This window comes from Azolla caroliniana, unplaced genomic scaffold, assembly GCF_043228905.1.
Source record: "Azolla caroliniana isolate FFs.n. ecotype wild unplaced genomic scaffold, voAzoCaro1.0.p SCAF_5, whole genome shotgun sequence".
Classification (NCBI taxonomy): domain Eukaryota; kingdom Viridiplantae; phylum Streptophyta; class Polypodiopsida; order Salviniales; family Salviniaceae; genus Azolla; species Azolla caroliniana.
In genome coordinates this window covers 22,822,193-22,848,485 of record NW_028230440.1, presented here as the reverse complement: position 1 = coordinate 22,848,485, position 26,293 = coordinate 22,822,193, and the positions used below count along the sequence as shown (strand labels likewise).

At 36.2% G+C, this 26,293-nt stretch overlaps 3 protein-coding genes across 4 annotated transcripts; 2 read left to right on the top strand and 1 right to left on the bottom strand.

Moving 5' to 3' along the window:
* Positions 1-2,972: 2,972 nt before the first annotated feature.
* Positions 2,973-9,749, top strand: LOC147864498 (SNF1-related protein kinase catalytic subunit alpha KIN10-like). 2 transcript variants are annotated; one of them, XM_087320375.1, is made up of 11 exons: positions 2,973-3,074; positions 5,530-5,946; positions 6,050-6,234; positions 6,713-6,895; positions 6,990-7,121; positions 7,210-7,395; positions 7,617-7,706; positions 7,795-7,875; positions 7,961-8,080; positions 8,225-8,470; positions 9,143-9,749. In XM_087320375.1, exons 2-11 carry the CDS (start codon positions 5,748-5,750, stop codon positions 9,254-9,256), a joined length of 1,536 nt encoding a protein of 511 aa, XP_087176501.1. In that variant the 5' UTR covers positions 2,973-3,074; positions 5,530-5,747; the 3' UTR covers positions 9,257-9,749. The 2 variants fall into 2 exon arrangements, with proteins under 2 accessions (XP_087176501.1, XP_087176500.1); XM_087320374.1 differs by having other exon boundaries at positions 7,795-7,878.
* Positions 9,750-11,353: 1,604 nt separating this feature from the next.
* On the top strand, positions 11,354-14,800 carry LOC147864497 (uncharacterized). The gene is made up of 6 exons (XM_087320373.1): positions 11,354-11,848; positions 12,238-12,383; positions 13,254-13,422; positions 13,736-13,834; positions 14,028-14,110; positions 14,332-14,800. Exons 1-6 carry the CDS (start codon positions 11,420-11,422, stop codon positions 14,435-14,437), a joined length of 1,032 nt encoding a protein of 343 aa, XP_087176499.1. The 5' UTR covers positions 11,354-11,419; the 3' UTR covers positions 14,438-14,800.
* A 3,317-nt stretch (positions 14,801-18,117) lies between these two features.
* On the bottom strand, positions 18,118-25,880 carry LOC147864496 (delta(14)-sterol reductase-like). The gene is made up of 13 exons (XM_087320372.1): positions 25,747-25,880; positions 25,270-25,387; positions 24,639-24,709; positions 24,184-24,240; positions 23,001-23,092; positions 22,344-22,391; positions 20,405-20,528; positions 20,281-20,327; positions 19,818-19,899; positions 19,664-19,740; positions 19,459-19,578; positions 18,464-18,538; positions 18,118-18,384 (listed from the first exon to the last, which is right to left on the bottom strand). Exons 1-13 carry the CDS (start codon positions 25,819-25,821, stop codon positions 18,231-18,233), a joined length of 1,140 nt encoding a protein of 379 aa, XP_087176498.1. The 5' UTR covers positions 25,822-25,880; the 3' UTR covers positions 18,118-18,230.
* Between the last annotated feature and the right edge of the window lie 413 nt (positions 25,881-26,293).

Here is a 26,293-nt window from a genome sequence, read left to right as displayed (position 1 = left end):
TAATTTACGTGGAAAGCAAACGTGTCAATCAAGAATCAAAAGCTTAATTTGATGATTACATTTCTAATTAGAATTTGGGCTTTCACCAAATAGGAAGTCTAATAACTTCAATTTAATTATGCCAATTAGAACCTCAAGTCAAGCATGTCATAATAGCATAGTATCCTTAACTATAAATCATACAATGTGCTTCAAACCACATCACCCTTTATAACTATCGGGTTTCACCTAGATGGTTATCATGATTAGAAACTCCATTAATTAACATGGTCCTTGACATGACCCACAGATGGAAATGTCTAGTTGCCAAGAAACATTACTTTGCATGTGTGCATCGTCAAACTAGTTCCATAAACATGTAATAACATGTTTTTTATAGCATGCATTCATTTATGTTGGTGGATATGACATCAACTTGAACATTTGTAATGTTGTCTAAAGTTTCTTTCTAGAGATGGACAAATACTTCCATGCTAATGGCCATTTTATAGCACAAGACGGTTACATGAAAGAGGCGATGTAACACACCCAATTTCAAGCTTGTTATTGTCCATTCAAATGTGGCATCAAAAGGTTGGCTTCATCCTTAGACTTTTAAATGCAAGAACAATCACCTATTCTACCATTCGTCATCAATTGTTGCTCATGAATGTCCTCTTGGTTTTTATTCTTCTTCTTCATGAAATTATTCGTTGACATTCAAAATTAAATCAGACATTGTAATAATTCACACCAAATCACTTATCGATATCTCCATTTTCAAATATGTAATCAATATATTGATTCACATATAATTTACTTCATTCAGACAACAAACATATTCTTTATTCCATGCTCTTAAATTTCGTAACTTGTCCAACACACAAGAAATGATAACATGGCTTCATACACCCCCAAAGTCAAAGACTTTCATTGGTTCTGGAAATGTATGCATTGCGAATCTAGGACATGTGATTCACCTATGCATTACATCCAACGTCATAGAAGACACCAAATCGATATATCTCTTTCATGTCATAAGTATATGGCCCACATCATGCATGTACAAATACTTTAAATTATCATATACATTGAACACATATAATTTATTGTTCATTCTTCACCCCCAATACATACACATATACAAAGGGTGTGCACTAAAGAGACGGACGTCTCTGTTACCTTTTTGGACTATTCCACCATGTACGGCCAAAATATTTACTGTAACTCTTTGTGCTAATTACTTGCTCAACTAGAGGTGCATAAAAGTTAGATGTTTATCTTGCAACCTAACTTTGGCTTGTGCATGAAGTTTGAAACTAATATCTCTAAGCAAAGAGTTGTTACATTCCACATCCATAATGCAACCACATACAAAGCAAATGAAAATTTCCCACCAAATTGGAGGAGTTCATTCAACTACGGAATTTACCCTTGGCCATTTTTGAAACAAATTGTGTAACACAAATATTCCACGGTCTCGACTCTCTATACACCTAGTGGCCCTTGGTAGATGGATCAAGTGTTTGTATTGGGAAAACTTCCGATTGATCATGAACCATTCATGTGAAAATGTCCATTCGTGATTGATGTAATAGGGCATAAACATAGAGGTTATAAAGCATAAACTATATCAATAGGCCATAATTTCTATTCAAAACATTCATAGTTTCCATGTTTACTCTACAACCACATGCCTTTATATTCAAATTTAATGACAAGAAAGATACATCTATTGAAATTTAAGTATTGTATTACCAACAATACTAGAATGACACTTTTGCCTCTTGATGGGTTTCATGTCCACAGGGGGTTGTGCGCTCCACACAAAATATAACCAACAACCAGAGTTGACAGAGAGTTAAGGCTATGTTTATAGTGCATGCTCAAACACACATCCACATTCATATGACATGAACTAATTAGTCACTACATGCGAACTAATCTATCACGAATATTTTTTGACAGGCAAATTATATAACATGTTGATGCCATGCTTACATTGATTTCAGAGAAATACATCAATCGATGATGTGGGGCACAAATCAATTGATGACATAAGTTTATACCACAAAACATCACATAATTAATTAAGCCCAATGGACCACGTTAACTTTTTCAAGCAAACACTAAAGCATCCACTTTATGGGGTTATTTTTGTTTGAATGGAAAATTGAACTGACTGTATGAACACTTTTTCTTAAATGGCACACTATTAGAACTATTTTAACTAACCTCTTGGGATTTTGCACTACATTATATATATATTTTGGATCAAATGACAATTTGAATTGGACACGAGATATGATATTGGCATTGTGACATGCCATAGTACTAAACTACAAGAAATTTTTCGATGAAGCACTTATGCATCCATGACTCCATATACATGTAGTTGATGTACTGTTTTTCAAATTGGGGATAGATAGAACAAATCCGACGGCACTCGCTCTAAAGGACGAGATGATAATCAAGAGCAATAAATTTTGAACTACCATGTTGTGGTGTGGTATATATTTATTGTTTGTTCAGTCGGCCTTCACACCGAGACACAGTCCACTATATGAGTTCTCTAACGATGTTCAACGTGATTACTGACTCATAGCCCATACCCATCATGTTTCACGTGCAGATACAATAAATCGGGATCGAGGGAATCTGAGCCAACGACAAAAACAAACGAATGTTTATTGAGCATTCCCGGGGCCACCTCTCCTTCGCAACAAATCAGTTCGAATCAGCGGAGCCGAGAGTAGTCTGTAACATCACTAATGTGGCTCTCACATAATAATAGCCGACGGGATGATACGTGGTTACGGACATGAATTGATACATACAGAGAGGATGTGTGTGTCTATAAGATACACAAAATGGTGAACTAATAATGATGGTGATAATCTATATGAGCAGTAAGTAGTGTTTGATTCTGTTTGTTTTGGTGGGTCAAGTGGGCGCTAGTAGTGTGAAAAGGAAGGGCTCCTTCTCTCTCTCTCCTAGTCTCTGTTTCTCTGTCTCTCTCTGATCTGGTCTCCTCCCAACTCTGCTCTGTGCCCCCCCCCCTCCCACATCAGAGAGATATTCTCTCTGTTTCCCAGGTATACCACCACTCTGTATCCGTCTCTGCTCTGAAATGATCTGAATTCAGAACAAAGGGGTCTGCTTTCTTTGGGTTTTTGTTTTTTTGTTGTTGTTGTTGCTATGTATTTGTCTCTGTATCCGCTCTGAGATGATCTGAATTTAGAGTAACTGTTTCCCCCCCTCTTTTGTTTGATTTTGTTGTTTTATGTCTGCATATGTGTACATATATATTTGGTTTCTATCTGTATCTTCTCTGAAATGATCTGAATTCCGAATAAATGGTTGTTTGGGTTTGTATTTATTGTTGTGTATCTGTCTCTGGCTTCTGCTCTGAAATGATCTGAATTTAGGGTAAGTATTTAGTTTTGTTTGTGCTCTTTTTTGCTCTTGTTGCTCTTGTTGTGTATTCTAAGTAGAAACGGTCTACTCTCTGGCTTGGAGAGAATGGAACATCTGGATACTGTATATGTTAGAATTGTCTGTAGTTGTGCTTAATTCTGAACGAGGTTTTCATACAGAGAGACAAAGACAAAGACAAAGAAAAAGAGTATTTTTATAGTAGAAGAGGAAGAAACATGTCATATCTATGGACAATGACGAAGAAGAAACACGTTCTATTCATGGATGAAGAAGAAAAAGGTTTCATATTTATGGCAGAGCAAAGAAAGAGATCATATTTATGGAAGAATAAGAATCCAATTCACAGTGTTTCACAATAAGACGAATAATTTTTAATTCAGACTTAGGATTTCTCAGTTAAAAGCAGATCTTTCAATTCAGCCTTAGGTTTTCACAAGTATATATATATATACACACACACACACACGATTGGGGAGATAGAAACTTTGAATTTCCATGATGATCCTATGGAATAAGACCAATAACATGGAGAGGATATAATCGTATAGTAATATCTTTGAATGGCCAAACAACCAGGTGATATAATGTCCGATAACTCTGAAAACTAAAAGGAGAAAAGAACTCTACCTATGGTAAAAAGAATGCAAATGGATAGGATAACATATCAAACAAAGGTAGCATGAAGCTGACAGTGATACTACTACTCATACAACAAGGAGGGGAATTCATTTAGTGAGATCCACAATGGGTTTCCTAGAATGATATCAACAACCTCCATAGTAAGATGCCTAGATGGGCCTGCTTGATAGTTCAGAATGAGGCTCCGGATCCATTGATGCAGTTTCCGTATAGGGTGTGCAGAGCCGTGCATTTGAGATTGTCAAAAATGATCTAGCTGGATGATTGGATCAACTTGGATCTCGCAAAAAGGGTGTCATTGAGGTGCCGCCAAGTGTACTGTTGACCATGAGTCTTCACCGGTGGTCCTTTGAAAAAGTCAGTGATCTGTAGTTGGATAATACCTTGGGGGTGGTTCGATCTCTCAGTGTAGGAATCTGTACTCTTATGCTTTTTTTGTAGATAGAGTCCTGAATCATAAGAATCCAGGATTTGTTAATAAGGGTTCAAAACCCTCTCTAAGAATACAGTAATGATGCCATTGAATCCTGTGATAGGCTGAGCACCTAGAGAGAGAGAGAGGGAGAGAAAGATAAATTAACATCCGTTAAGAGGTAAAATATCTGTGACACCAAATTAGAGATTAATGTTGTCTCATCTTTGAAAACAACAAACCAAAATAAATATAACTAATTAATAGAAAAACAAGACATACACAAGAAAAGAGCTCAATTTCATAACCAATGCAATGGGTCATGCGATCATTATAGTGTGTAGGTCTATGATGATTGCAATGTCCAAGTGCAAGCCCGTATTATTTTGCTTTTGTGCGTTACACTTAAATCCTCACTGGGTGGTGTACTTCAGTTTACTGAATGGATCATTTCACTAAATCTATTGTATACTTGATTAAAAATAGGGTCCATTAGTTGGATGACTAATTGAGTTGATGTCTTTGCTACAAGTTTATGAACTTCCAACAACTGGGCTACAATGTGCTTTATGAACATAGTAGCCTAAGATATTGGCTAAGAAAATAAGACTAGTATCAACAATATGCTATTTACAAATGTTTGACTTCTGTTTGCAAATGTCAAATGCATAGGTTGATACTAAGTATTTTAATTGTATTTATAGCCTTTCATTAGAATAAAAGTTCTGATACTTTAAAAACTAACAGCTTCTATTTCATATCTACAGAAAGGAAGTCAATTTTAGTTTGTTTGAGAGTATTGGTAATGTAAGAAGTGTCGATGGAGGTTGAAGTTTTGGACAGCCAGTATTGACTGGAAACTGTGCCAACTGTATGTTGACTATTGGGGATCCAATTGAGGGGACATTCATTTCATTTAGATGACTAATCCATAGATTCTAGACATGGTGATGAATTCCTAATTGCCTGATCATAGTGGTGTTTGTCCTTGCGGTATGTTTTTATTATATGGTTGTTTGTCCTTGTGACATGTTTTATAATATGGTTCTCTTATTTTGCAGGGTCTTGGTATGATCCTGACACTGGTTGCTATGTCTGAAGGAGCCACTGGAATATAGTCTTGTCAGTTTCTGCCACAGTACCAGAGGCCTCTCCTTTCCCATGAACACATGGCCATCTTCAATGCTTTCAATTATATCCTCCTTATTTTGTGAATAGGCAAGGGTTTTATACCGTCAAATTAAATTCACATAGTAAGAAAACACAACTTGAAGGCAGAATGGAGAACTCAAATCGTGGTGGAAACCCTGCTCATGGCGGTTCAGATGCATTCTTATCCAATTACCGCATGGGGAAGGTGCTTGGGATTGGCTCTTTTGGAAAAGTGAGAGTTGCTGAGCATATGGCCACAGGTTATAAAGTGGCAATCAAAGTTCTAAGCAAAAGAAAAATTAGAATGACGGACATGGAAGAGAAAGGTTTAGTAGTGGTTTTATTCTTGAAATATAGCTTGCCTTGCTTTGCTAAGCTCCAGATTATAATCATTAATCTTTGTGCTTTCTTTGCTGTTTGCTAAAACAGTGCGTCGAGAGATAAAGATCCTTAGGCTGTTTATGCATCCACATATAATTCGGCTGTATGAAGTTATAGAGACACAAACTGATATTTACCTCTTGATGGAGTATGTTAAATCTGGAGAGCTATTCGACTACATAGTTGAGAAGGGTCGCTTGAGCGAAGATGAAGCTCGCCGTTTTTTCCAGCAGGTAAAGTTTACTCACCAAGGAATGAGTTGATTTAGTTACTGATGGTATCTGCCTTGCTTTATAATCATTCTGCAACTAGGAGTTTCTGTGATACTATCTAGTAAATGTGGACTTGAGTCCTCAAAATAAATAAATGGATAATCTCTATCCTAGAACTGGACGTTTATTCAAAATATGTCGAGACTCCAAGTAGACGAGGGGTTTATATGTTAATGCTATGGAAATATATGGAAATTGAAAGCAGCACTATCTCGATTCTCAACTATCAGGAAGGATTTATAACGTTAAGGCTTGACTGATTAAGTGTTTTTGTTTTAGAACCTTATGGAATTTGACCGTTGACAAAAAAATCTGAAGTTAAATGTAATTTCTGAAATGATCCATAGAGCATCCATTCAGTGATACCGTACAGACAACATGTGTGCTTACAAACATGATAATGTTGTCTAAAACTCTTCTTCATGTCTTTGATTTGCAGATCATCTCTGGGGTAGAATATTGTCACAGGAACATGGTCGTTCACAGGGATCTGAAACCAGAAAACCTTTTGTTAGATTCCAAATACAACGTGAAAATTGCAGATTTTGGTCTGAGTAATGTCATGCGTGATGGCCATTTCTTAAAGACTAGCTGTGGCAGTCCAAATTATGCGGCTCCTGAGGTGATATTCCTTCTTCTAAATATGTAATTTGCCGAGGAAATTATTTGAAGTTTCTGAAATACAGAAGTTAATGATTTATTCTAAAAACTTGCAGGTCATATCTGGAAAATTATATGCTGGCCCAGAAGTGGATGTGTGGAGTTGTGGTGTCATTTTATATGCCCTCCTCTGTGGAAGCTTGCCGTTTGATGATGAAAATATTCCCAACCTTTTCAAGAAAATCAAAGTAGTCCTGAATTTCTTTTGCTAATTCTTTTCTTGCAGTTTTCAAACATTCATTGTGGTTTCTTATTTTTATGGATATTCTGCTGAAGGGGGGTATATACACCCTGCCGAGCCATTTATCTTCAGGTGCAAGGGATTTGATTCCACGGATGCTTCTTGTAGATCCTTTGAAACGAGTAACAATTCCAGAAATAAAGCAGCACCCATGGTTTCAGTCTCGTCTTCAACGCTATCTCGCTGTCCCACCTTTAGACACTGCACAACAAGCAAAAAGGGTGATTAATGCTTTTATTTCATATTTGGTTCCCATCTCATGTTAACCAATGGAATTTCTAATGCAGTTATGCAATTATTTGGAAGAAGTAATTGTTGTTGGATGTCATAGGCCATTTTGGCCTCTTAGAATTGTTTATATAACTTTCTTTTGGACATGGTCAAATGCCCAATGCATGGACAAGCTTTTATATCTGATCTTTTTGATGTCGTTCATTTGCAGGTAGATGAAGATATTGTAAAGGAAGTTGTGAATTTAGGGTTTGACAGAACGCTGCTTATAGAATCATTGCAGAACAGAGTGCAAAATCAGGTATATTGTTTTCGTTTCCTCATCTCTGATAGAACTTCATCAGCGCCCTATTAGGTTCTCATCTTAAGTCCTATGTGCAACTATATAGTCAACAGTGACATACTATCTGATTCTCGACAACTCGAGGCGCATTTCAAATGGGTATTTGGGAGGTGACCTGAATGAAAATGTGGTAAATTCCTTCCCCAGGTATATAGGTATGATAGACCTGACCCAATTGATTTAATATTCAAGTGAACATTGTTTTTTGACAGGTCGATAGGCCACAATTCAGGTCCGAAATGCAAGTCACCCCTGTTTCACGAATCAGTGACAGTATAGGACCTGCAAGTACAGTGCCTTACACAGAGAGAAAATGGGCTTTGGGACTTCAGGTCAAGCCTCACCTTTTAGTCTTTTAATTTTGCTACTTAATTGTTTTAGTTTTGCTACTTCAGTATCAGGGAACTGTGATTATCTATATGAGTATCAGTCCGAGAACAGAACTTTACGCTTTCTCAATGTCACATTACTGACAGTCACGTGCCCATCCAAGAGAAATTATGGGAGAAGTCTTGAAAGCCTTGCAAGAGCTCACTGTATGCTGGAAGAAAATTGGGCATTATAACATGAAGTGCCGGTGGCTGCCACCGATACCAATGGACAAACAGGAACAGTTCACATCCCCAAGCTTGGGTTTGTCCATGCAAGAAGGATCATTTCAAAATGATGGTATGGACCATGGAACAACAGATGGACGTGATGCCGTTAAGTTTGAGATACAGGTATATTGTTCAAGCTTCCTTTTACATGTAGCTATTAAGTTTGATTGGTGTGTATTATTTGAACCTTTCATTCTATTATAGTTCAAGCTCACAATCGTTCAACAATAAAGTTTTGGAAGACAGTAATCTTTCTATTTGAAATTAGAGTTCAAGCTTCCAATCATGCAACTTGTAGATTTTCGGAATATAGCCATTATCTATTCCAAATTTTTGTTCCATTATGTTTCAAGCTTCCAGTCATGCAACTTTAAAAATGTCCATGTTTTATTCTAAACTTTCATTCTATCTTCAGTCATGTAAATTTAGGTTCTAGAAGATTGGTAGGTGATCTTTTAATAAGCTGCTGTTAATTTTGGATAATCAATGTTTTGCTACTTTTACCACTTCAAATCATGCATTTTCTAAGATGGGCATGTTTTTGTATCCAAATTTTTGTTTCATTATGGTTCAAGCTTCTAAACATACAGCATTAAAGATGGCCATGTTTTATTCTAAACTTTCGTACCATTATGGTTCAAGTGTCCAATCATTTAATTTTAACGATGGTATGCTTTACTCTTAACTTTTGTCCAATTTTCAATCATGCAATGCCTAAATTCTAGAAGATTGACGTGTGGCCTTTTTAATGGGCTCCTAATTTTGGCTAACCAATGCTTTTGTGGTGATTTGCAGTTATACAAAACCAAGGAGGACAAGTATTTATTAGATCTTCAAAGAATTCAAGGTCCTCAGTTCCTTTTTATGGATCTTTGCGCTTCATTTCTTGCTGAATTACGGGTACTGTGATGTGACTTGACGTGTATTTGCTTGCACATACTTCTTGCATCAATTTTGGGTTCAGCTGCATTTCTGAAGTTCGAAATTGCTGAAGTCAAATTCGAGGCTTTGCCCCTTTGATGTGTAAGCTTCCTACAAGCTTAACTAGACTACAATGGATTGTTTTAACATTGTAACATTTGCTACATAAAGCTGCTAGCTTTATTCATTGGATGGGAAAATTCATCCTTTTTAAGGCCAAATCGATATTTTACCAACTTCGAGATCCTTGCTATCTAATGGCTGTGGAGATTTTGTAGCTCTTTGAGTGAAATAAGGTTGTGAACTTTGCTTATATAATGCATCCATATTGCCGATGTAAATGGCTCTTCGACGAGTTTTGGGCTCTCAAGGCAAATGGCAATATTTATTTTGTAACATTTTCAACTGGCAAGGAATATACAGGACCAGTATACTTGTAAAAAAGCGCTCTTGACATCTCATGATGATGATTATTGCTTTCTTTTAAGTGTTGCATTAAATTCTCCACTAACTTTTCAAGATTGCAGCACCCACATGAGAAAGGTATGGAAATACTGTTACTGGTTACGAATATTCATTTTGTAATGTTGATGAGGAGTTCCTTTAGCCGGTCAACTCACTGAACATGGTTGAATGAATATCAAAAGAAAAATGGAGAAGTTCATTTATTTCACCCCTTGTATGAGAAAACAATCTCCTCATATTTGTGAACTATGGACAAGTGTTTTGAGAACTTGGTTAATTCCACAAATGGAGGTCAATGTGTGATGGAGATTATGTGATTCAAGGTTACTCTATGACCATTGTGGTTCTCGCAATACTTCAATTGTGATGTCTTGTAAATGGTTAAGTGGCCTTTAATAATGGGGTAAGAAATCTAAAATTGGTGGTATGGAAAACCAAGAGTGTTTTAATTGTTTCATCTTTGATATGTCATAGATGTATTGGTGAACCCTAGTGTTTGTTCCCGAGGATTGAAATTTGTGTTTAATAAAGAACTTGAACTGTGGAAGAATGTTTAAACAACATTCGAGTATAGTAAGACATGTTGGTCTAGAAATCAACTAACGAAGGTTCTTTTCTCCATGTTTTCGAATGAAGACGCTTAAGTGTATCATGAAATGGGGAACAAGGGAAACCTTTCAAGAACTCATAGCATGTGATGATAGTGAGAACTCCAATGAAAACGTTTCTCAACTTTAGAGAGTTGAGAATTGTGCATAAATTTTGATAAACATAGCTTGACAAGCAGAGGCATGACAAAACTTAGGATGTAGACATTGAGTTGCTCGGTTAGTTACATTTGCCAAAACGTAGATGTGTTCTATATGGAAGAAGGGAGAGTCTTAAGAGTCCCATTGTTATGCAATACAAGGAGAGAGATGTGCTTTGGTTGGTATCTTACAAGTGGTGGCAATAGGGCGAGACTTGCAAATATCTGGGCTTGAGTTGAATGGAAGCATTACACCGTATGATACATCAGAGTTGTTCGAAGACACTACATTCCACAATTAACACTTGGTGTGCATTTAGGGATCGACACCACTAAAGTTAGGGATATCTAGGCTTGAGTCGAATGGAAGCATTAAACCGGTCGATATATCAGAGTTGTCCGAAGACACTAGATTCCACGGACCACAATTAACACTTATGTGCATTTGGGGATCGACACCACTAAAGTAAGGGATATTTGGGCTTGAGTTGAATGGAAGCATTAATCCGGTTGATATATCAAAGTTGTCCGAAGACACTAGATTCCACAATTAACAATTACGAGCATTTAGGGATCGACACCACTAAAGTTAGCGTTAGAGAGAGAGAACTATAGCTTTAACTCTCGCCCACTTTCATATCGGGAATGTCAAAAGAGTGAAGGTCATGACATGTTTGTAGACACAACACCTCATAGCCATCACTCGGTGTAATTGAGAAAATTCAAGAGAATGTGAGGCCTAATTATGTAGATTAATGAGGCCTAATCAAGCAAAAGTAGAGGCCTAATTATGTAGATATTAGAGGCACTCTCTCATTTTTGGATTCTGGAAAAACAGAGGCCTAATTATGTAAAAATCGGAAATAGATTTGGGCTATTTCTGGAGATTAGTTTTCTCTGGCACAGGAAATGAGCGATCCCTCCGCAGGAGAGCTCCCATGGCCACCGTGGCGTCCACGTCATCACTGCTCTCTCTCTGCTCCTCCCACTCCAAGACAAGCCACCATGTTTCAACCCTAAAACAGAGGAAAAGCAGAATCCGAGTCGAGTTCAGAAACAGACTCTTCAGAAGCTTCCCATGTACCACATTATCTACGGGACGATCCAACTTTCTTGCTTTCAGTGCGAGATTGATTCAAGAGACCGAGAAGAAGAAAGAAGAAGAAGAAGAAGAAGAAGAAGTGGAAGGGAGAGAAGTGATTAGCCCTTTTGATGGAAAAGGACGAGGAGGTGGTGGAGATGGTGATGATGATGGCGACGGTAATGGAAGCGGTGGGTCCATGGATCGAATCTCATCTGTGTTCATTTTTGGTTTTTGGGCTGCTTTCTTGGGCTACAGTGCATTCTACGCGCCAAACCAAACTCCAGTATGTATATATTATACAACATTGCCATAACAATGCCTATTGTAAACTGGAAACCCTAAACCTTAAACCCTAACAATATGTTTTGTTTATCAATAGAATTTTTTCATACTGTTGTTTTTCGGGATTGTGATCAACTTGCCCTAGATTTACAAGAATTTTCAAAGTTTTTTTTCCAAATTTACTGAGTTTTTAAGATTTTAAGATTTTTTCCAAATTATTTTTATGAAATTCCAAAGTCTGTTTTAGCACTTTTTTGAAGAAATTTCAAGGATGACTAAGCATTTGTCATATTTTCTGAGAGGCATTTTCAGGAATTTAAAAAAACCATTTGCTGAGAACAAGGATTAATTTTTTTTGTTTTCTCTACGGTTGAATGATATGTATGAAAGATGACAGATAGGTATTACTTGGAGAAACTCCTCTACTTGAAGGGTAATGATGGTTTTGAACTGAATCAAGTCTTAGTCAGCTTATGGAATTTGATGGGAGTTATGCCTGCCATCTATTGTATGTTGCTCATCCCCACTGGAAGAAGGTATGGTTAAAATTCATTTGAATTTTGCTGAAGATTTTGAAATTCTTCACTATTGTATTATATAATCTTATAAATTTGTTTTGGTTTGGTTAAGCATACATAATGTTTCGACGGAAGTAGATCAGCCATACCACGAATCTAGTGGTATTACAGTAACAATAGAGAGTGCCCAATCAATCTTTAGAGATTTACCACATTGATTTTGATTCGCTGACAAATCCATAACAGGAGAAGATGGGTAGGGGATCTACTGAGATAATTTTTTGAGAAAAGATATAGGAAAATTTCCTATTTTTTCATATTATACTGGTAATTATATAAAATGTGTACACTTTTGCCAACAGTTTTTGCCATGTTGTGATGCAATACTATGCTCATTTTCACAGGCAGTTTCAGTCTTGAATATTTGTGCCCAATATAATCATAATTCTAGCCATACTTCCCATTCGTGCCATACTCATACATGAAATGGCTCCAAGTATGATTGAAATTTATTCGTCTATATTTATATTTATTATTGTTTTTATTATTCTATTTTTTTTAAATATGAAAAATAAAAAATAAACAACATTTTTATAGACAATGGTCAAGAGTCGTAACTCATTCCTAAAACTAAAAAAGAAAACGAATATCGCGTATTATATGCGAATATATACAAACGTTCGTATATGTCTACCAGATGGGACATATGCGATATTAGGAACTATGAATATAAGACACTTGTTCTCCTTGTGTATGAATTGAGCTGCACACTAATTGCCAATTTCCAGCTTCATATAAAATGTTTCAACATTTGCAATATGATATACTCAAACAAGCATTTTGTGTCAAAATTATCATTAACATAGGTGATTCCTTGTTTTTCTACAGTGCAAGAAGTAAGTTACCTATCTGGCCATTTACAAGCCTCTCAGTTTTTTTTGGTGCTTTTGCACTTTTGCCTTACTTTGGATTATGGGAACCACCACCACCCAAAGTTTCAAAAGAAGAAATAGAAGGGTGGCCATTGAAGATATTGGACTCGAAGATACTTGCTGGTGTATGTATACTTTTTTTTTGAGATAGTTCCTGTGCCCATCGATAATTATCTGTATGCATTACAAAAAATTCGTCTCAAAAGTCTACATTGCATGGATCATAAGGACTGTATAAAATAAATATTCTGTATCGATTATTTTATATATGCTGTTTTTTCAACCAAAAAACGTCACATTACATGCTTGGGATTGTATAATACAAATGTAATGTGTAGAATCTGCTACATATGAACTATGTTTTTTGAACTAAAAAATCTTCAGTGCATGGGTTCTTGGGTTTTATAATATAAATATAATGTATAGAATCTGTTTCAGGCTGTGGCTTTGGTGGGAGCATTTTTAGTAGGTACAGCAGCTTTTGCCGGCCAAGAATCGTGGGCAGAGTTTCTGAAGTATTTCCGATCAAGCAGATTTGTAAGGAAATTTCCTTAAAAATCTTAGTTTTCATGGATGCATTATTTGAGAATAATGCTGCATCCAAAGGAATGAACTTGAATTGTTTGGAACATCTCAAGGATAAATACACTAAGAAATCCTACTATTAGTTTGCACCACAAATTGACAAGGACTATTAATGTTAAGTTCTTTTGGTGTTCTTTATTTCCAGATCCACGTTATGTCTCTGGACTTTCTGGCATTAAACTCATTGATACCATTTTGGGTCTTCAATGACATTGACGTTCGAAAGTGGTATGTGGCAACAATATAATAAACTAGTTATGATCTAATGCAGAAGCTACATACATGGAGGGCTTTCCCTATTAGACCTTCACAAATATTATTAGTTCAAAAGAGAAAGAAGGGACATATACCATACCTGACATGATATCATTGGAAGTGAAACAAAGCATTTGTGCAAGGCAAATGTGAAATTTTGGATTAAATATGTTTCCTGTGTCACATTTTTGCAGGTCAAAGGAGGGAAGTTGGGCAACATTCCTTGCTTTTATCCCAGTTGTAGGTCCAGCTCTCTACCTTGTTATGCGACCGGCTTTAATGGCTGATGAAGAAGTTTAATTTATAAAAAAAGCTGGATATATCCATACCTCTATTTGCACACTGAAGATTATTCATGCCTCTATGTACAATCTCCTCATATATCAATAGCTCTGTTTGGATAATGATAAGATAATATATGTCCAGACAACTTGTACATGCTTCCTTAGTCTAATCACGTTAGTTCTAGTGTTTTTTACAGTGGCACATTATATCGGTTGTTCCAACTGATCAACAACGGTAAATGAATTATAACTACATGCAATGATAAACTTGGAAGTTCAATAACGTTAGCAAACAACCTGGTCTAAGAGCCTGAAGGGTAATTTCAAATGTATACCCTTCCAATCAGTCTGAAGTTTAATTTCACTCAGACATTCTATAGCACTGTTCAAATTTTTTTATAGCATAAAAATGCCTTGGATGCATCTGCATAATAAATACCATCATTATAAGGTGGTGCTCACAATTCAACACATGATCTTGTGTTTAATGGGTGATCTGCTACATTGGGTTTACTGCCTTGTAGTTGCGAATGAAGGTACATGTCGAAGATTCTGGATGACCTTCTCAACCTTGTATGTGGTGAAGGTGGAAGAAGTAGGGTGAGTCTGTAATGGTTATGGTTAAGGGGGTTATGACCCAAGGATTGGGGAGGTTACAATGTTCATATTTGATGATGAAGACCTGTGAAGTCACGCTAAAAATAATCACGGCCCAATTGAGCAAATACAAGGCAACGATGATTGGGGCCTCATGGAGGTTCCCAAGAACATGCACTATACATGTCAAGCCATCTCACAAATCAGTGACACTGCACCAGCCAAGAGAGTACACATGCACTATGGGTGAAACTTGACGATGGCAAAATGCTAGTGTTGTGAATTCTTGAAAAAGAACTCGTTCAACAAGTCCATGGAGGCCAACGGGGAATGATGAACAACTAACAAGGCCTTGCCAACAAGCCATGTCCCGTTGCATCCCCCCTGCTTCTATAAACTACGCATCAGAGTGCTCCCTATGAGCATAACAACAAAGGTGCTAGCCCATGGGAACAACCCCAACGCAACTGCTCCTCGCACAAGAATGGGAACACCACACCTTGTCGACGGACACCACAACATGACATACACCACGCGAACTAGTACTCCTAGAGGATGACAACTTAAGCTTGACACAAGGACAACCCAAAGGCACACAAGGCACACTAGCACCTCATTCGGTTCCATAACTTAAAATCACTCTAACACCCAAGGCCCAAATACGTGAAGACACATACGACTCGTTGGAGGAAGAGTTAAAAAGGAGGCCTAGAAAGATACCACATCATGGAGTCTCGCACTTGAGTTGCTACCATGACCGAGTCACTCCCCCAACTAAAGTTAAGTGGGACCACAACACCCCAAAGCCCACCAACAAACTTTACAACCGAACTCCAAGTTAACCTAGACACCATTAAGGATATCATCAAGGTAACATGTGTACTCTACCGTCGCCTAATTGCGCTCTCCCGAGCTAACATGGAGGATCAAAGCCACTAGCCTATAAAGGTTTGAGGTTACATAAATAAGATACGAGTTTATGAGAACTCAAGTAAGATATACATGTCTTTGATGGCCTCAACATTCTATTCCACCACTTGTATGCATGGATGTAATGCTTGTCAAAAGATAATTTCAATGCTTGTGATGTACTTATTATTGTACATAATGAATGGTTTATCTCTTTTTTGGCTCTTCACAAGCATAATCTTTGTTTTAGATCTATTGACACTTAATTTAGTATGCATGCAAATTTTTTCCAATGCCTCCATAAGCTTTTGTGTATCTCCTAAAGTATTTGCAAAAAACACTATATCATCCGCATATAGCAAAAACATAATGACAACATTCCCAATCACAACTTCTTCAACATGTTCTTCCTTTACAAACTTGGCAACCATTTCTTCCATAGACCAAATAGTGTTTGTCAGAGTGGGTGTCCTTGCTTAACACCAATAGTGCTATTGAAAAAATCTGAAAGTCAACTCTCATACACACACAACGTATAACCTTCTCATATATTTGGGAAATTGCAAGTATATATTCAATTGGCACCACGAGTTCTTCCATTCGCCTTCAAAGATGCCGACGAGGTACCATATCAAAAGCTTTCTTGAAGTCTACAAAGCAACAATATAAACCATGACCTCTAAGGCGACTTTCCTCCATTAATACTTGAAGGGTGACAAGGTGATCAATGATGTTATGGTGTTTTTGAAAACCAGCTTATCCATAGTACATTCAAATAGTTTTGCCATTAACGACCAACCATGATGGTTTGATAATTGTTTACATTATTTATATCTCCACCTTAATGTAAAGGTTTGATCCAATTTGTTGTCCAATCGTACGGCAGACCATGTTGCAATGCATCATTAAACATATTGTTTATCCATACATGTGCTTCCTTTCCCGTCCATTTGAGCATTTTAGCCTTTATACATTAAAGATCGTTTGCTTTTCGAGAGGCCAATTTTTTAAGTCCTATGCATATATCTTCAATTGTAAAGAAGGGAGACATATGTGAAAGAGAACCATAACAAATCATCTTTCCAGCAAGAGATAGCTCATATAAATTCTTACAATGCATAGACAATTCGTGAAGAGTTAAGTCACTATAACTCTCAACATGTTTCCCTTTAGATTTCCCCAAAATTTAGCACATGCATGTGCTTTCTCTTGCGTTTGGAAAAATTGTTGAGTAACTTCCCATGTTCTTCTTTTTCTTTGAATAAGCCTTTTATACTCATGCAAATGCTTTTGGTGATTTTCTTTATCCTTAACTACATCCAAAACCATAAGGCACTCTCGAGCTTCACGACATTCTTTATCACACCATTTTTTCTTTGAACTACATTTCTTGGTGCATTTCCAAGATGTGTGGTTGGTCGAAAAACATTTGTTTGTACATGAGAGATTGATTTTCTTAAAAGCTTCCCATTTGCATTCTAGTGTTGCATCATGTTATATCTTTGTCATTTGTAATATATCCTCAACCATCTTGGAATACATGGGTGTTCGCTTAAGGTTCATGGTCAAGTGCAATTGTTTATAATCTTTAATGGCCTTCTCACAATCAAACCTATGCATACATTTGAGGTCAATATATAAAGCCCTATGATTAGATTCCAATGTCCATTCACCAAGAGAGATTTTATTGCCTACTAGAAATTCAACATGTTCCATTATCCATGCAATGGTGAGTATATTTATGTGTTCACTAGAGAAAGAGAGAGAGTAGATGGAGATCAAAAGGTCATGGGCTCAACTCTACATTCCACAATGGCATCTAGTAATTAAGAGATGTACAAGGTAATAGAGAATTGAGTAAACTAGGTTTTGAACCCAAGACATTGTGCTAGTAGTGTAACAACTTACCACTAGGGCAAACTATGATAAAAATGAGAGAATAATACTTTTTCGACGTTTCATCTAATATGATGGATAAACCCATATTGATTTCCATTGATCCATTTAAAGTCTAATGTTACTTTGATCATTAAAAATTTGGCCCAATCAAGCATTTAGTTCCATATGCAATATTGTATCAATTACAAGTTACAGGAATCATACATGAGGTAGGAACTTTTAAAACAAATTGTATCAGCAATGAAGATTCAACAAAAACTGGAATTATGTAAGAAAAATAATAACTGAATAAAGAATAAAAATGATGCATTCAATTAGGTGTCCAAAAAGATAACACAACAGTTCAAATGCACCTCCTATATCCTTGAGAATCTTACATTTATTTATGCATAGCCAATGTAGCACTAATATAAATAAGGGAAAATTCTCCAAGGCACAACTTTGCAATACTGCTTCCACAAGTCCTGGTATTTTTCATTGCATCTAGCTTCATCTCTCCGTTCTCTCCAAATAAGCAAAGTAAAGAGATAAATTGGATAGAAGTAGGGGATAATGGATCTGCAAATATTCAACAGATAATCATTATCTAAAAGAAAGCCAGAACTTTTCAGATTATTTTGAACCATCATGTATTTACCTTGCCCCACAAGGTAGACTAAAGGAAAAGGCAATAACAATGTCTCCAAGATAGTTGCAGTGCCTTGAAATCCCCCTGCAGATTCAAGCTGTTTAGTTAGCCATAATACTGTCAAACAAGACTGAATTTTTGTCCTCATATTGTCTTCACAAACATTGTTTTAGTTTATATATTAGAAACACTTTAATGTGGATGTCCTCATATTGTCTTCACCAACATTGTTCTAGTTTATATATTAGAAACACTTTAATGCAGATGATAGCATTAGAGGTTTGGAGCCGATGACTGTGTTCTTCTGGTTTACCTTCAATTGGTCCTACGTCCAACCTGGCCGGTGTCTGAACAACACATGGTATTTTCAAACATCGGCAATGACATTTCTTAGAAGAATTTCAAGGGGTAAAGCCCCTAACCTGACTTTGTCTGCCACACTATTACAGTTATTTTAATTTTTTGACCTCTCTGTAAATAATGGAAAAAGAATGTGCCGGAATTAAATCCAAGTTCAGGATAACATCACATGTAGCATACCAAAACAAGATTTTGAGCTTGAAGTTTTAATGTACGGTTATAGACAAAACATGTTTTAGGCTTTTGCAATTTTGCTACAATAATGTCAATGTATTTTCACATTTTGCAATGCATCAATTGATGCGGGTTTAGATTCTAGGAACATTGTGACCTCATTCAAGTTCACATTTGTTTGATTTCATTACCTAAAGCTATAGATAAACAGCTTCTATCACTAAGTAGGAGTATCCCATATCGGATGAAAAGATATGATGGGGAGTGCTTCCTGTTTTCTTCTCATTTGAATTTAAATTTTCTAAGTGCTCATGCAATTGTCTTAGCAGCTTAGATCTGGGCTATGTAATAATCATCTACATAAATCTAGGAATTCAAAATATTTTACTTTATAGTTAATATATTTTCAAAGCGTTTTATATATTTTCATTTATACGAAATATCACATTGAATGAAGGCATGTGCTCTACCAAAAGCCCGAAACAAGGAGCTTTCCCCCAATAGTTTTTGGTGGTTGGCCCCATATTAAGGCATTTGAATCCTTTTTAAAAATATGTTTCTGCATATTTGCTCCCCGGAAGATTGCAAACCTATGTAAAGACAAAACAGTTAGACATCTGAATGATATGTCAAAATTAGCTATAATACTGTTCGAATGTGTGAAAGACCACATACCCCAATATAAAAATTACAACATTCAGTGCAGCTGCAATAGCAGTCAATTCCGGCTTGTGTCGCAATAGCCACCAGCCCTTCATTGGTAGCTAATATTTTAGTTTCAATACAATAAATTTAATGTTAAACTTATTTTACCATAATCATGACAAACCTGGATACTAAAAGTGAACGGTATCCAGACTAAATCTCCAAATATCAACATGAACCCAAAGTTTTCTGCAATGATATCCCAGCTGCATCGAAACAAAGTTATGAATAAAGAATAACAAGGGAGAAAACTGCAATAAAACAAAATGTAAATTAACCAATTTCAATTACAGTTGCTAAGGAGAATAATCTCCAGAAGATCATATTATGGAGGAAACAAGATTCATCAAGGCATAACGGGAAATAAAATCCATCATGCAGGTATACCCCTATAAGGCTTTCTACCAATGATAAGCAAGAGCGAACGAAGTATGAGCCAGGGTACTATCAAAGCAATCTACCATCAGTCAACCACATAAACCATCTCCAAAATTTCACATGTCATTCCCTGTAGGAACGATCTAACAGTTCACAAGTTGACTCAGAGCGTACACAATTTGAAGGTAATGTTTTGTTCTGTTACATACGTGGATGTCATGAACTCTTCAAACCAGAAATAGTCCAGCAGATAGATCTGCCAAAGAAAGAAAAGTTAAGCATTGCAATAATAAAGATCTTTGACATAAATATCAAATTTGTACTTGTAAATACCATCGAGAAACACTGGTAAAGTATCATTGGTAGACTAAGTGTTCCTTCAATTTGATGTTGTTTTGCTGCAACTGATAGATTTAAGAAAAACCACCCCATCATACCTGACTTAATGGCAAAAAACCTGCGAAAATCATCATTGGCATGAGCATCCATAATTATAGGGTAAATCATCATTAACATGAGTTTCCATAACTGTAGGATCTTTGTTTCATTTTCCAGTTGGGAAAACCGTTCTGTTAACTATAGGTTTCTCAAAAAGTTTACTTATTCTTAAAGATGGGTTTCCTGTACTCTTAAAAGCAGTAAACCCTTTAGGATGCAAAGTTCTCTAAACTTTTCAGATTTGTAACTTGATCAGTTTTGGTATCCCCACAACATATATATGACATTATAGTATAACATTGAAGTATATATACTTCCAGAGGCAGATGGATCTGCATTCACAAATAATAGATGATCTATAAATGTCATTCATGTAATCCCTATTTAAGGCTGTGTTTCACACGTCATTATCGGCACCAGACCTACTTTAAATACTTGAATAAATAAGAAACAGATAACTGTCCTCAAGCATCTATGAAATTTATGTCATCTCTGTCACAGCTTACTCCACAGACACATTAGCAAGAAGTGAATGACAAGGTCACTGTAAAGATTAGATGACACAATCAATGGAACTGCTACCAGTTATCCCAAAAAAAAATGGAAATTAAGGAGTCTGAGGCAAAATATTTCCTATGATGTTAAGGGGGCTCATTATATTCCAAGTAATAACACATATCATGTGCATAATCTTCAACTCAAGAATAATGGCAGAAACAAGCTGAGGAAATATTTCAAGCTCCTGATTATAAACATCTGAAATTGATAAAAACCAAAAAAAGACCATCAACGATTGACCAACATGGAGTAAAGACCCTGAAAGATCTTGTTTATAAGCAATATCATTTGCTTGGTTGGGAACCTTTTCCTGCCAGAAAAAACTTAAAACCACCATTATTATGCACAGGGATGATCTGCATTTAAGATACAACTATATAGATTGGGCTATAGACTGTAGAGTGTAGCTGATAGCACCTAACTAGCCTCCAAAAATATTTCTACATTCAGCATGACATCCAAGATATTTCATGATTGTGGAGATCTTTGAAATCCTGAAAAAAACTTACAAATATGACTAGTTCATAGTAGCCATGGAAGCTATCAAAAGAGTTCCTGACATTCCAATAAGAATAGAAATGTGAATTCATTCATGTAGGTAAGCTAGTTTTTCATCCAGATTCACCATCAATCATCAATAGCCATCAGTCCAATATATAAGCCTCAGCTCCCTCACTATCCTTTACTTTCCCATTATCTAACAATCTTCTGAATGGATATGGTTACCCAAACTTCTCAATCTGATTTATAATTATCCCCAAATGACTCTCGACCAAGATCACCTGGTCTCATGGTCATGGCTTTGACCAAGGTGTTTTTTTTGTTCAAAATGTCTAGCAATATCAAGATGACAGGGCAAACTTGAGCACGATCTATATCTTCAATAAATCATTTTACATTTTATGGATAGTAAGACAGGTAAGGTAAACACACATCAAAGATACATTCTTTTCAAACAAAAACTTTTAGCAACAGCTATTATTTCTAGAAAAGTTTGTTATCTAGATAAAATGCATTAGAAATTTTAAAATAACTTCCACGCTCTCGTGCTCGTGGCTTTGGCCAAGTTTTGTGCGTTTAACATGTCGAGCAAAGTGACAGGGCATCATTGAGCATGATCTCTGTGTCCTTACTAATAAAATTGATTCAACATTTTGTGGATAATAAGACAGATAAACACATCACATTAAAAAACTTTTGACAATTGATATTATTTCTTTTGAAGCATGTCACGTAAATAAAAGACATTAATACAGAATGGAATGTTTGAACTAACTTCAAGTCAATGGTCAAAAAGGTTGGGTTCAACTGCACGCCGAACCACCTGCAAAACAATAAGAGTACGTTTTGGAGGCAAGGACTAGTTTGAAGAAATATTTAAAAGAATGCTGAAATGTACAAGAACATTTGAAAATCTATCCAATGTACACAACATCGTGTATATAATTGACTCCTCAATTACAATGCATCTCTAGATTTTAGAACAGCACTGACACAAACCCAGATTCTGCCTCTCTTATCCATCTCTTATTTGAATTTTCCCACCCTCTGATCCGACAACAATTGAGGCAGATATCAGACTTCGCCATTGACAGTAGTTCTAATTTCTATTGTCAAATGCATCAGATTTTAGTAAACATATTACTATCCTAAATGGTATGCATTTTAATGCTGATTTGTAGTTTTGTCTGTAAAGACAAATCAAAGCATAATCCCACTTGAAAAACTTATCTAATGGGTAAGATTATATGAAATATAACTATTATCCTAAATACTACCCTAAGATTATATGAACTTTTCTCTGTAATTCAAAAAAAGGAGAACATGGTGTCTTCGTGGGGTACATGTTACCATCTTTCTTCTTAAAAGAGATGCTTACATAGATTAAATCCATTAAATATTAATTCTAATTCACAAATAAAAGCATGCTCACCAGTCATGAATGACGTTTCCAGTCAAATGAGGTCTTAATGATGCACTTTTGCTTCGGGATACACTACCGGCAATGAATATCAGCAAAGATGCCTGAAATGAAAAAAAGTTCCAGATATCATGGTAATAAATATTAAGATCAGTTATCAACAGTTGCATTTAGGATAACTAGATACAGTAGTATCCAATTCAAACTTCTCAAGCATCTTCATTGCCTCAATGGTAACGGCTACTACAAGAATTTTCACAGCACAGCTCATCTCAAGACACATTAATACTTCTCTTAGTTATTATTGTATTATAAAGGAAAGTTGCCAACCACAGTAATACTCAGACCCAGCTCACATCAACACAGACAGTAGATTATTGGGTTTGGACAAGCGCCAACTTCTGAGTTGTTGCTATGTTTGCAAAAGTTCCAGTTCTGTCATGCAGTATAGAGAGCTCAACATTAATAGACAACATAATCTCTATCTATCTAATCACCAGTGCATATTCTTCAACATATTTTTTGTTTTATGCTACTTTATGAACAGGAGTTGAAAGGCTGTTGGCAACATTTTGTGGCCACCGTCCATGAAGCATCATGGTTTGTCGCAAAAACATGTTACCAGAATTACCACTATCTTCCTAGAGGCTTGAACGTCTAGCATTGCATTGGATGACTAACAAATCATGTATGCTCAGTGCTCTTGATTTTCAATATCCTATACTATCAGTGACTACAATCAATAACTTCATCTTTTCTTCTCAGAAGTCTGACACTTATTGTACACAAATAATACAAGTGAGCAACTTTATCACCACCGACCAGCAAATCCTTCATGCCTAGGTGCTCTTCTCAAAGTCTACCTAGTAGCAAATATTCACCAGGATGTAATGAAACAATCTACTCATCGCAGAGCTGCAATGATACCAAACCAATAGCTTGACTGCTCAGTGTTGTCCAGTGGTTCTCTTCAATAAATGCGATCATCCAAGTGACAAAAAGAATTCCAAACATTGGCAAGACAGAACTACAGCAGCAGACAAGATGATACAACCACATACTAAGGAATCAAGTACAATGTGCAGAATATTGTAATAACAAATTTATGCAGAACAAGGAGGAATAACCTTCAGGCAAGGATGCAAATGCATGAATGCAAAATAGGTGGACTCACGCTTACAGGTGATATGCTTACCAAGAAAGAAAGGGTGAGTATAGTGGATAAAAGCTCTCCACCTTTATCTGCTATAACCTGTAGTGAAGACCTGAATTAGTACATGAAAAGCTATGAGAATATGCTTTTAAAAACATAACTTTAGTTTAATTTAAAATTTTCCAAATTGGGCCAAATGATTGTGATCACAGTTTTCCCTTCATTATTTGATTTGTGCACTAATTAAATATCCTTTCTTCTAAACAAAAAGCTGTCTTCAGACCTTCACTAATGCACCTATGCAATGGGATGGTGTTTTCAATCAGCATTTCTGAAAATAGTGGCATACTTCCATTTAATCTTAGATTCCTTAACGAATAAGCTTTGGTCTTTCAAAAGCAGCGGCATCCAAATTTACAAATTAGAAATGCCAAGCAGGAAAAAATCGAGAAAGTCCACAAAAAGTTTTGTTCGTCTATCTCGCTCATGCCTCTTACCGCTGGGTTGAAATATTGCATGTTTGCACCTAATATAAATGCGAGCAGCAGCAGCAAGAGCGATGATAAGCCTGTCAATTATCAAATATACAAGGAACAGGAAGGAAAACACTGACTTGTATAGGTATCTGAATTTAACTTAAATATTACTATACGTGTAATGACTTGAAATATTGAGGTAATACCAAGTGTACCGATCATTAATATGTACTAAAGGATTCAAATGAAATCAGCATGAAGAAGGCTTTGAAAAACGTTATAAAAACAGGTTTATGAAAAACATTATGTTGCAACTAATCAAATACCTACTAGTCAAGATCTTTGGGAGTAATTTTTTGGATGTGACCTGGTGTATATAATTTAATTATTTTTAATTCTAGTTTTTAGTATCTAGAAAAACATCTGGTTTTATGCATAGAAACATAGATAGGGAATTCTGATTTATTAAAGAATTCTGGTTAATCAACCTAAAAAATACACTATCCTCCATGTTTCTGCGTAAAACATCACAATGTACCTTCCATTTCCGTTATCTTTGATGTTAATAGATAGATAATCCGATGATTTTCACACTTACACCATGGAAAAGAAAAATGTATGAAGAAAAAAGGAAAGAAAAAGAAGCACTAACCATTGCACTTGTAATATTTTCTGCTCTTATCTACAAGAATAGATCCTGGAATGATTTGTCCAGGAAGAAGACGATCCAGAAGCGCAAGGACAAAAAAGTAGCAGAGAAGAATAAAAGCCTGGTATTGTGCAGAAACGGGGGGGGGGGGGGAGAACATTAAAAGTAATGAATCAAAAGACGGAGAGTGACAGAGAACATTTAAAGTCATGAATCAAAAGACATAGAGAGACCAGATTGAAACCAGTGAATCAAGAGAGAGAGAGAGAGAGAGAGAGAGAGAGAGAGAGAGAAAACATGGAAATTCAAGAATAAAAAAACATAGAGAGAGAGCACATTGAAAGTCATGAATCAAAAGACAGACAGACAGAGAGGACATTGAGGTCGTGAATCAAAAGACAAACAGAGAGAGAGAGAGAGAGAGAAGAACACTGAAATTCAAGAATTAAAAGACAGAGAGAGAGAGAGATGAAGACTTACAGCGGACCATGAAGGTGAGGCAAGAAGCGGGCAACGGTGGGAGAGATCTGCGAGGTAGGAGCTGAGCGTCGCCATGGCCGATGGCAGAGAGGTGAAGATTTAATTTAAGTATAAGGATTGAAGAACAAGAAAATGCAGAGAGAGAGAGAACAGATTTGTACAATACCCTATTGCTTCTCTCGAGTTACATTTCTCAAATTTGGTAAGTTTTATCAGGGTGTTTGTACAATTTGCCAAAGTTAGAGATGGAGATTTTATTTTATTTTTGAGATATTGGGGATTGCGTTATAATTGGAATAATATGCGCAACGCTTTTGTATTCAATCATAGGCATGGAGTGAAAACATATCTACGAAAGTTGAAGGGAGTACTAATATGACAATTTTCTTTATTGGAGCAAGTGGAAATCCTTTCCTCAGTGGAATGTTCGTCTTGTCTATTGGCAATTCAACATGTTCCATTACCCATGTAGTGTAGTGTAGTTAGTGGGTGACCATACTTTATTATGGTCACACCCATTGTAAGTAGTGTTTTTTACCCACATTTA

Bases quoted from the DNA above. Each gene is read 5' to 3' on its own strand.
- LOC147864496 (XM_087320372.1), bottom strand. From the start codon at position 25,821: ATGGCGACGCTCAGCTCCTACCTCGCAGATCTCTCCCACCGTTGCCCG. The intron at 24,710-25,269 runs GTTAGTGCTTCT...GATAATTGACAG, and splicing joins AAAATATTACAAGTGCAATG to GCTTATCATCGCTCTTGCTG. The intron at 19,741-19,817 runs GTTTGTCATGAT...CTACCAATGAAG, and splicing joins CGTTCACTTTTAGTATCCAG to GGCTGGTGGCTATTGCGACA.
- LOC147864498 (XM_087320374.1), top strand. From the start codon at position 5,748: ATGGAGAACTCAAATCGTGGTGGAAACCCTGCTCATGGCGGTTCAGAT. The intron at 7,396-7,616 runs GTGATTAATGCT...GTTCATTTGCAG, and splicing joins CTGCACAACAAGCAAAAAGG to GTAGATGAAGATATTGTAAA. The intron at 7,707-7,794 runs GTATATTGTTTT...GCAACTATATAG, and splicing joins AGAACAGAGTGCAAAATCAG to TCAACAGTGACATACTATCT.
- LOC147864497 (XM_087320373.1), top strand. From the start codon at position 11,420: ATGGCCACCGTGGCGTCCACGTCATCACTGCTCTCTCTCTGCTCCTCC. The intron at 11,849-12,237 runs GTATGTATATAT...TATGTATGAAAG, and splicing joins ACGCGCCAAACCAAACTCCA to ATGACAGATAGGTATTACTT. The intron at 13,835-14,027 runs GTAAGGAAATTT...CTTTATTTCCAG, and splicing joins ATTTCCGATCAAGCAGATTT to ATCCACGTTATGTCTCTGGA.